The sequence below is a fragment of the Chaetura pelagica genome, unplaced genomic scaffold (genome assembly GCF_000747805.2).
Source record: "Chaetura pelagica isolate M959 unplaced genomic scaffold, ChaPel_1.0 scaffold188, whole genome shotgun sequence".
Classification (NCBI taxonomy): domain Eukaryota; kingdom Metazoa; phylum Chordata; class Aves; order Apodiformes; family Apodidae; genus Chaetura; species Chaetura pelagica.
This window is the reverse complement of record NW_009954196.1, coordinates 1708108-1718210: the sequence shown is the minus strand read 5'-3', so window position 1 is coordinate 1718210 and position 10103 is coordinate 1708108. Positions and strand designations below refer to the sequence as shown.

General features: G+C 39.6%; 1 protein-coding gene across 1 annotated transcript in view; it reads right to left on the bottom strand.

The window, feature by feature from the left end:
* Positions 1–653: 653 nt before the first annotated feature.
* Positions 654–10103, bottom strand: part of LOC104393673 (alcohol dehydrogenase class-3) — a 12036-nt gene continuing 2586 nt past the window's right edge. Inside the window, exons 2-9 of the mRNA XM_010003186.1 lie at positions 7075–7176; positions 6010–6151; positions 5315–5402; positions 4321–4540; positions 3522–3782; positions 2641–2776; positions 1650–1788; positions 654–801 (exon numbers count right to left, since the gene is read on the bottom strand). Coding sequence (XP_010001488.1) covers positions 777–801; positions 1650–1788; positions 2641–2776; positions 3522–3782; positions 4321–4540; positions 5315–5402; positions 6010–6151; positions 7075–7176 — 1113 coding nt within the window. The 3' untranslated portion in view covers positions 654–776. The remainder of the gene's footprint in view (positions 802–1649; positions 1789–2640; positions 2777–3521; positions 3783–4320; positions 4541–5314; positions 5403–6009; positions 6152–7074; positions 7177–10103) is intronic.

Here is a 10103-nt window from a genome sequence, read left to right as displayed (position 1 = left end):
GGTTGTAAAATGCTGCTTCAGTTGCTCGTAAGTTTAAGAAAATGGCAAAACTGTGCTACTGAAGTCTTGGAGGACAACACTAGGGAGAGTGACTGGAGTTGTGTATGCTATCATCTTTACAACAGGGCCTGCCTAGAGCTACTGTAATGAGCCAAATAGGAACTAAGGGAGAATATGGAATTCACAAGTGAACACAGGTACTTGGGTCATACATCCAACCACACTGCTCTAGAGTTGGTTTCAAGGTAGAGCTGGATTGTTCATGCTGTATAGTTCAACAGAAGAAGTCTGACAGCTGTTGGACTTCTTGGCACTCTCTCAGTACAGTCACAGCACATCAGTGCTGCTGCTCGTGCCAGCTGTGCTTAGCAAACTGCCTAATGAACCCCACAGAATTTGCCATTGACTCTGAAGAATGCTCTTCTTCTGTCATGTGCACACATACTGCAAAATCAGTAGAGTCAGACCCAGAAATCATAGTCACAGTCTTAATGTTCAATAATTCCAACACTGTTTAGAAATAAGCTTTTATTAAGTAGATTGAGTTAAGCACTATTGAAGAATAAGTACAGAAATAGAAGTTCCACAACCAGTGCTCATTATATAAGGCTATTCAGTGATTACGGATTTTTTGTTATTTAATACTCAATCTCTAGATTACAGTCTTCCCAGTCCCAGTGAATCTTCCATTTGCTTGATTCTACTCTCTATCAGAAATTCCATTCTAGATGGATAGTTATCACGTTGCTGGCCAACTGAAAGGTCCACATTTGGCTCTAAAAATTTAGCACAGTTCGAATGCTTAAAATGGAAAAGAAAAAAAAGCATTACCAAGAAGTCAATTTTCTTCCCTTCTCTCCCCTCCCTTTGCTTGCTGAGACATACTTTAACTTCTGTCTTTTTATAAGACAAAGGAGGCCTGCTCTTGAAAAGACATTTAACACACCCTTAGGCTAAAACTGTCCAATCCTTCCCCCTTTTCTGTGTGAGATTTTTACCAATAAGTAGAGTCACATCAATACACAGTAGAGTTGGGCCTCACTACCAAGTTTAACTATGGCCTAATCTGCAGTATGAGCCATCCAAACTGCCATTTATATTAATAAAGGCAGAAACTGCTGTATATAAGACTTACAAACCCATTACATGAATGTTCTACCCCAGTTCAGATTAGAGGGGGGAAAAAAAAAGCAGCATATTAAAAGATCATTTGAAGTGACTGATTGTGCTGGTAATCTATCCTGAATAGTTTGAAAATATACTGAAATGTACTATTTAATTAAAATAGACTAATAGTGTAATGACTTGTAAACATGAATTCATGTAAACTCCCCTTCCATCTCTTTCCATTGTTTTCTGAGGATGAATATTTTAGCAATGTTGGAAACCCAAGACTGACTTGTCCCCTTTATCAACTTTACATACTTGTGCATTTCCCTTATGCATTGTTGCTTGCTTTTACTCTCTGCCTGTGTTTTGACACATGCTTAGAAGCTCAGAGAAGGTATAAATGTTTATCCCTGAGTGTGCATGGTATATGTCAGCCTGTATCCTCCCTGTTAAAAACCTGATAGCAGGCAGGGAACCTACATTTTGACAGTGTTTCATCAAGAAATATTTTCTACACCTTTCAATATTATGAATATTACCTCTTTCCTGTATGCATCAGCTCAAAAGCTTCATTAATTTTGTGAAAAGGCAGGGTATGTGTCACAAATTCATCAACCTTGATCTTCTTGGACATGTAGTCATTCACCAGTTTCGGTACACTGTCTACACTCTTCCAGCCTGAAAGACAGAAAGCATGCATTTGTTTTTCTCTTTACCACTCACTTTGAAAAACAACAAAAAAAATGCAACACTTCGATGGACGCTTTGTGTCATAACTATGAAAAGGAACTGAGATCAGTGACATGTTTGTCCCTCCTGCTCTAGGCAGGCAGTGAGTAAGGAATGCAAGAGGACAGCTAGGTCTGGCAAGAGCATACATAATCCAAACATGTAAGTGCACTAACAGTTCACTAGGTATTTCAGCGTTCAACATAAACAGCCCTCACCTAGGAAAGCATGCACACTGCATCTCTATCAGCTCCTCTATGGATCTTTATAACACAACTAAGTTTTTTATTACTTGTAATAATAACATCAAGTTTGGATACTTCCCATGAACTTAAACTAAAATCCCAAAGTTACTGGTAGCAGCAAAAGTCTCAATGTGTTTTTTGGTTTGACAGCGGAAAATGTAGATCAAGCACTTGTTTATTTTAAAGCTTTCTATGGCAAGTTCCCCTGTTAGCCACACAATTTGCTTAGTGGTTAAGCAACACAAAACAAGTTTCCATCTCCCCAGAGACTAGGTCCTTTCACCAGACCAAACACCTTCACTTGGTAATAAAGCAATCCCTCTATACTACTTCTTAGTACTTGATAGCATATAGTTATATTCTCTCTTCAAAATATGAGATATCATATCAACATGTTTCTTTGTAGCCTGTCTGTAGGAATAGCAGATTTCAAAAGTCTTTATCTTAAAAGTCAACACAGCATTTATGAATACTCTCAGTAGTACATTTCTGGCAAAAGCAAGGCAGGTGTGTTCTTCCCACCTTTAACCCAAGTAAGTTATTTTTATCCCCATACCTCCAAACGCAGTCCCTTTCCACGTCCGCCCTGTTACCAGCTGGAATGGCCTTGTGGAGATCTCCTGACCAGCAGCAGCTACTCCAATTATCACGCTGACTCCCCAGCCTTTGTGGCAGGCCTCCAAGGCAGCTCTCTTCACAGATGGACAGGACAAAGCAGAGCTTTTACTGATAATGTTTATGCTGCCTAGTCTGGCTCAGGTTGTGCTTAAATGCCCCCAGTTTATGAATCACATTAGTATGTAAAAAACAATAAATACACTAAAAATTACATTAAATTTTCCATTGGTTCAGACTCCTTATACTGTTAAGGATTCACTTTGCTCTTTTTATATCCCGTCTGTTTTCCAGAGAAGTCACTCTGAACTCCCACTGGGATTTGGGATAAACCATAATCAGAGACAAGGTAGACCATGTTACTGACAGGACTGTTGTAATTTCTGAAAACCCAGCCTTACATTCAGTAATACTTCTACATTTCCAAAGGTTAAATTAATTAATTGAGGAATTAGGGAAATACTGAGTGGTTCTTGAGATTTTACTGTTCATTGCACAATACGTTTTAAGTGGGTTTTCTAAATTTTTCAGCTGTCAACATATGAAAACTCAGAATTTCAAAGAACTCACAATAAGCATTAACAGGTTTGTTAATTATGAGTGCCATTTTCAACCTAAAAAGTACCATCTGCTTTCATTACATAATTAGAATTGCATGTAAATTGACCTTTTTAGTCAGAGCAGTTGTAATTACTTTTTAAAATATAAACAAGTATGGCATGTTTTCTGTAACAAGAAAGAGGCTCATTTTGCTATTTAGCTAAAAAACTTGAGTGGCAGCTAGCTATTCCCTCCCTCTCTGTACTACTGTTAGGCACTCACCATGACTCCAGGATTCCCAGTGCAATCAAATGAGTAGTCTACGCCACCATCAGTCATCTCAACCAACACCTCCTGTATAGGCTTCTTGAAGTCTTCAGAGCTAATGCACTCAGTAGCTCCAAACTCTTTGGCTTTGGCAAACTTATCCTTTTTAAGGTCAATGCCGATGATCTGGGATGCTCCTGCTATTTTACAGCCCATAATAACTGCCAGACCAACTCCTCCTAAACCAAAGACAGCACACTTAGAGCCAGCTTCCACCTAGGAATAAGAAAAAAAACCATAAGCAACGGAGAAAATTCATCCTTACACATGAGTAGGAACACTGAAGCAAAAGAAGCAAGGCTATGAGACTTTTATCACTTAGATAAGTGAAACTACACAGAAATTTAATCCAAAAGCTCTTTAGGTACTAAGCTTTTCTTTTTGCCCAAGGACTCATAGGAGCCATCACCTGCCCTAGACTCAAGCACAGTCACCTACCAGCTTTGTCTCACCCTGAGCTTCAAATTATCAGAATTACTCTGAGCAAGATTAATTGGAAAAGTAATGTGTATATATGTATCTAGTATCAAAAGGGATGCAGAATCTTCTACATGGATTTCCTCTATAGGGCATCTGGTTCTTCTAACCTCATGTGGCCTTTGTGGAGAAGTTAGAAATTCCTAGATAAACTTCATCAGTTGAAGAGGAAGAACAAACAAATTTCGTACATTGTGATTACAGCCTTAATCTAGTCCCTAAGCTGGGTACTTTGGCTCAGATACCGAGAAAAGCCAGAGGCAACCAGAGCCTTTACCTTAGCAGTGTTAACAGCAGCCCCATAGCCAGTAGAGATGCCACAACCCAGCAGGCACACTTTATCAAGAGGTGCTGCAGCATTTATCTTGGCTACTGAGATATCAGCCACCACAGTATACTCGGAGAAGGTGCTAGTCCCCATAAAGTGATAAATCTGCTTTCCTTTGCATGTGAATCTGCTGGTACCGTCAGGCATGAGTCCTTTCCCTTGAGTAATTCTTAAGGCAAAGACAGGAAAATACAATCAGAATCTTAAGCAGTAAATAACTCTCACCAGACAGTATCCTATAAGCAGTACAGAGATGCAGTTCATACTTGCACTGAGTTTTTTGGTTTTTAATTGTTCTAATAAACCCAGGACTTCAGATAAACTACATGCTAAACTCTTAAAACTTGAAGCTCCTAATTCCTTCATGGAGGCAGTGAAAGAAATGTAGTTTATCAACACGCTGACCTTGTTAGCTATCAGTTCTAATTGCCTGTGCCATAGTACCACACCCCTGTCTACCCCTCCTTCAGTGCACCCTCCCTATCAATTATGTCATTGGATTTCTGTTAGTTTTTGGGAAACTTCTTTTCAAAATGAATGGAAGCTGGACATTTAAATAGGAAGCAGGTGGTAAGGAATAAAGAGCTTTCTGTACTGCTTGACAGCTTTGGTGTTGACTCCCAAAAGCTAAATTCCCTTAAGTATGGATTAAATATGGAGTCAGAGCATTTATGGTTTCAGAGCTGTAGACACAAGCTGACAGTTTACATTTTCACATACATGAAAACAGAGAAAAAGATTTATTTAAGGGCAAAAAGACATTTTAAGGAAGAATGGAAAGTACTGCCTAACTGACTCTCTAAAACACATACTTTCCAATTCATTAAATGATGCATCAAGAGATTTATTCTTCAGAGATAATCCGTCAGTTACTTTTCCTAACTAGAACAGATATACATTGACCAAATACTATGCCATGTGCCAAAATAAAAAGCATACAGACCTTATCTTCTGGCACAGATTTGTTTTAGGATTCTTACAAAACTTGCACTCTCCACACTGGGGGATGTATAGAGGGATTACAGTGTCCCCTAAGAAAAAAAATAATAAAAAAATCCTGCAACTATTTATCAAGTCAAGCAAGGCATTAGGAAGAAACTGAGCTTAATTTCCATGGCTTTTATGTGAGCTTGTGTTCACTTAAAATCTTGTGTATTAAAAACTTTACAGTATAGAGTAGCATTGTTTATGTAGTCTAGAAAGTGCTAGAGAAAATATTTTTCTCATGTCTAGAGAAGACAGCTCATCAGAAGTTCTTCATTCCAGAACAAATAGGAATGTTATTGTAGAACAAAACAACCCCAAATCAACAGTGAACAACATGATTAAACATTTTTAAGCCCTTTAATTCAACCAACAGGTACAAACTATAATTTAAAAAACCCCCTGTTCTAAGTATATTGATCTGATTTCAAGTAAGACATTGGTATGCTGGGGTCTTTCAAGCATTAAGCCAAGAACACAGACTAGATTAGTGTTGTATCTCACAGATGAGAAATCTACACAGGCACACACCCCAGAATAAAATATTCTATTAACTCCTGCAGGATAGCATTTCAGTGGCCCAATTTGACAGATGACCTTGTAGTAAAGTAACACTTTAAAGGAAGACAGAAAACTTGTAACATGCTGTCTTACCTGGCTTTACTTTTGTTACTCCTTCCCCGACACTTTCTACAATGCCTGCTCCTTCGTGACCCAAGATCACAGGGAAACATCCTTCAGGATCAGCACCACTCAGAGTATAGGCATCAGTGTGACAGAGAGCAGTGGCAACTATCTGTGAGGAAATATATAATCTGAGGCACTCTGAAGAACCTAATGGTAGCACAGATGTAAGTATTTCCCTTTGATCAGAAATTCAGAACAACTGTGGGACAAATTTGCCAATCCTGGCAGCATTTGTGATATGGCCAAAATACCTTCACTCCTGGCAAGGCACAGGTGTGCCAAGGCTAGTCACTTTTTCTTCCTTTGAAACAGTAAACTCATGATAGTACATCTCTCCTTTCCATCAACTAAATTCTGGCATTGAAACAGGTAGATTATGACATCTGGTTTCCCAAAGCTAGAAATCAGTACTCCCGAGTTGTCTCAAAGTAGGTTGGCATCTCAGATTTGAAATAAGTGAGAGTCTCAAAGGAAAAATGACCAGAGACACCACACAGAAATCTCAGTACTGCATAAAGTCTTAAGCACTATGCATGCACTACTTCCACAGACATGAATTTCACCTTACATACACATTGTGGCAGATAGGGGCTACTGGTAAGCCCTGATGAAATCAGAAACTTGGGTATGGGGAATCCAAATGACCAGTCACAGCTCAGCAGCCAGTAATTTATGGCCTGACTGAACTAAAATCCAGTGTGTTACACAGCTGCAACAGGGTACAAGCTTCTGTGCTTCAAACAAGATTGAAGGTGTTCTTATCTCCGATGTTTTGTGGGAGTGTTGTCTGTAACAACTGGAATTGATCTCCAAGGCTCACCATGATCTTTAGTCCAGATTGTGAAGCAAAACCAGTAGAAATTAAGTTTTCTTCATAAATGGGAGATCTAAAAACCATAATTTTCTTCTGTGTAAAGCCAGGTGAGATACTAATGAACTAATGTTATCCGTTCAACATTTGTTGTTGAACAAACTATTCCACTTTAATACTCCCAAAATACAATGCATCCAGCTAACAACTGATTTAATTACCTTGATACGAACTTCATGAGCTTTTGGTGGAGCAACCTCCACCTCTTCAAGAGATAGAGGTTTGCCTACCTGCCAGGCAACAGCAGCCTTACATTTAATAACCTGTAAGACAACAACAAAAAAAAAGAGAATATCAGTTGTATGGTTCATTTAAAGTAACTCCTGTTCAACCAAGTGAGAAAATGTGAGAAACACTACTGGCCTTTGGAAAGAATCCCAGATCTGAAATTGGTAATTTCAAGGCTTAATTGCCCTACATTTGCTTTCAGGAAGCTAAATAATGAGTGAACCGAGATCTGAAATTTGGATGTCATTCTCTTATTAGGCAAAAATATAAGCAGCCCAGAAGCACTTAGGAAATACTCAAATACTGCAGTGAAATAAGCAATAGGTATGGAAAGACTGCATAATAAAAATGGTTGTTTGAAATGAGACTGGCATTCATTTGAGATATGTTCCTCAAGCACACTGTTTGAAATTAAAAAACTCAGGAAGCAAACTGGAGGCCAAATAACGGTCTGAGACTCACAGCAAGAGTGAATTTCTTGTTTCTTATAAGGAAGGCTTTCAATTATGATTTTGGCAAGGAGATGCATGTGCATGCAGCTGACATGCAAAACCCTCCAGTGATGCATAGAGGCCAGATAGATTTTGCTATATAGTTATTGTCAGTGAATTACTGTGCACTAAAACCTCTGCAGAGTCCACGTGGATTTGTTAGCAAGTCTTCATTCCCTGCTCTCAGCACCATGACAAATCCTGCTCTGCAACCACATCTGTACATCCCAGGAAGCTTTTCAAGCAAATTGGTGCAGAGCCTGCATGAAAGAGCAGGATTTGTGGATCTGTAAACCCAATCCTATCAACAGGTACATAGGCACAACCAACAGAGGCCAGCAGGCATTATAGCAGTTTCAGGTGCTACAGGGCTGATCATCTGGAGTACCCTCATATGTCAGTTTTACAAAGCATGACTCCCAGTCTGACCCTCAGGATAAAATGAGCAGAGTATCAAATAATCTGAATTTTGCTTTCTGACAGACACAGAATCTTTCGGCAAATGTAATACACAATAGTTTCCTGCAGGACACTCAGACGAGTTGTGAAATCAAATTCAAAGACCTTATCTACATAAAACCTGATAAGGAATGCTGTTGTAGACAAGACTGCTTTGGAACAGATCCCAGAGTAGCATCCATGTATTTTGGAATAATTCAGTTATACCAGAAGACTTACACTGATTTTCTTCTATGCACGCATGGTCTAAGCCATGGTCTTGCTATGACCACTGGAAGTATGAACGATTTCATAGCATGCATTATAAGCTGATACAAGAAAATGATATTTTGCACGTTCAAACTAGTTGTGGTATTCACATGGAATCACTGAGAGGAGATTAATGCAAATTCCCAAGACCGGACAGTCATCCAGCCTTTTTGAAATTTCACTGTCTGGAAGAGACAACAGCGCCAAAACCACCTGTTGAGCTTGCCAGGTCTGATTAATTAACCTATGCACACAGGAGGGTATAATGGGTAGTTCACGGCTTTCTGTAGCTTTTTTTGTTGTACAATAAACAGTATTGAACATTGAAACATAATTGAACCAATTAACAACCTCACTGTATCTGAAATAGCAGAACTGCAGGCCTTTACCTTGGCTTTAACTGGCTGAAATAAATATCACCAACCCTAAAAAGCCTGAAGCTTTTTAACAGAAAACAGGTACCCATTCCTCCAGCTGGCTAGAGCCTTAGATTAGGCAGAAACACCTTTACCCTAAAACCATGACTTCCCCTTGCCCTTCTTTTTATTACCAGGGTAAATATTATAAAAATGCACTGAATGTGACATTGTAACTACCTGTGGAGTCACAGTCTAGGCATCTGATCATAATCTCTAAATGTATTGAAGATTTTGCCAAAAAATCTAAATTCAAGGCACAAAGTGCAAGAGGAACCATCATTTGGTAAATAATTTACTGGATTTCAATCCATCCCTCATCCTCCCCTCACAAAGTCACTTGTTCTCGCACAGGAGACTGCACATTCCTAAAATCTGAATTTCCACAAACTTAATCATTATACAGGGTTAAGGAGGGGAGAAAAGTCTCCTTACAGGATAAATTTTGACCTTCTTAAAACTAACATTACACATCTGGAAGCATATTTTGAAATAATAATTTCTGAACTTCATAAACTCTCAAAGAAGCTGCCTTTTGAAATTGCAGTCAGCTCGTACAGCCATAAAGGCCCCTGGACTATTCAGAATGGATATCAGAAAAGCCTCATCTTCTGACCTGTCAACATTCAAAGCTTTCTGCTGTTGATTTGCTGAAAATCTTGCAGCCAACAACTGGAAATAAAAAACTTCATGAGTACTTCATTTTCTCTCTGAATCTATTAGCACACAAACATAACTATGGAGTTGCTTGTAGCAACAAACACCATCAGCTCCCTCATTCAGGATGAAATCAAGTTCTGGGCAGTGTTACAAGCTGCCCTGTCCACTCCGAAACTGCTGCTGGCCCAGACAACCCATCAGCATCTGGAGAAGTGAGACCAGACAGCCTGCTAAGACCCAAGGCACTCAACAGCTGCACAGAAATGAAAGCAGTATTAAGAAGGTTTGGACTATCATGATGTTTTGAAAGCAAAGCAGTAAACTTGCCATGCAATGAGAGCAAGCAGGGTCCATGAAAAAATAGACTGGCACCACTGCCAAAGAGCAGCCCCAAGAATCACTCTTGCTGCAAAGCAGCATCTTCCCCGATGGGCACCCACGCTTTCTGCTCCCACCCAGAAGTCACGGGAAAAAAAAACCACTGAAGGTGAACTGTGCATTTCCCCCCCCGCCCATCTCAAATGACAGTAGCTCCTTACTGCTCCTAAAGCACACAAGCAGAACCCTCAGAGCCAGAAAACGCGCGCGGGGAGGGCGAGTTGTCGATTCTAAGACACGCCGGGAAGCAACGCTTTTATTTTCTGCTGCCACCCCTACAAACACCTGAGAGCAGCAGCAGCAGCACCC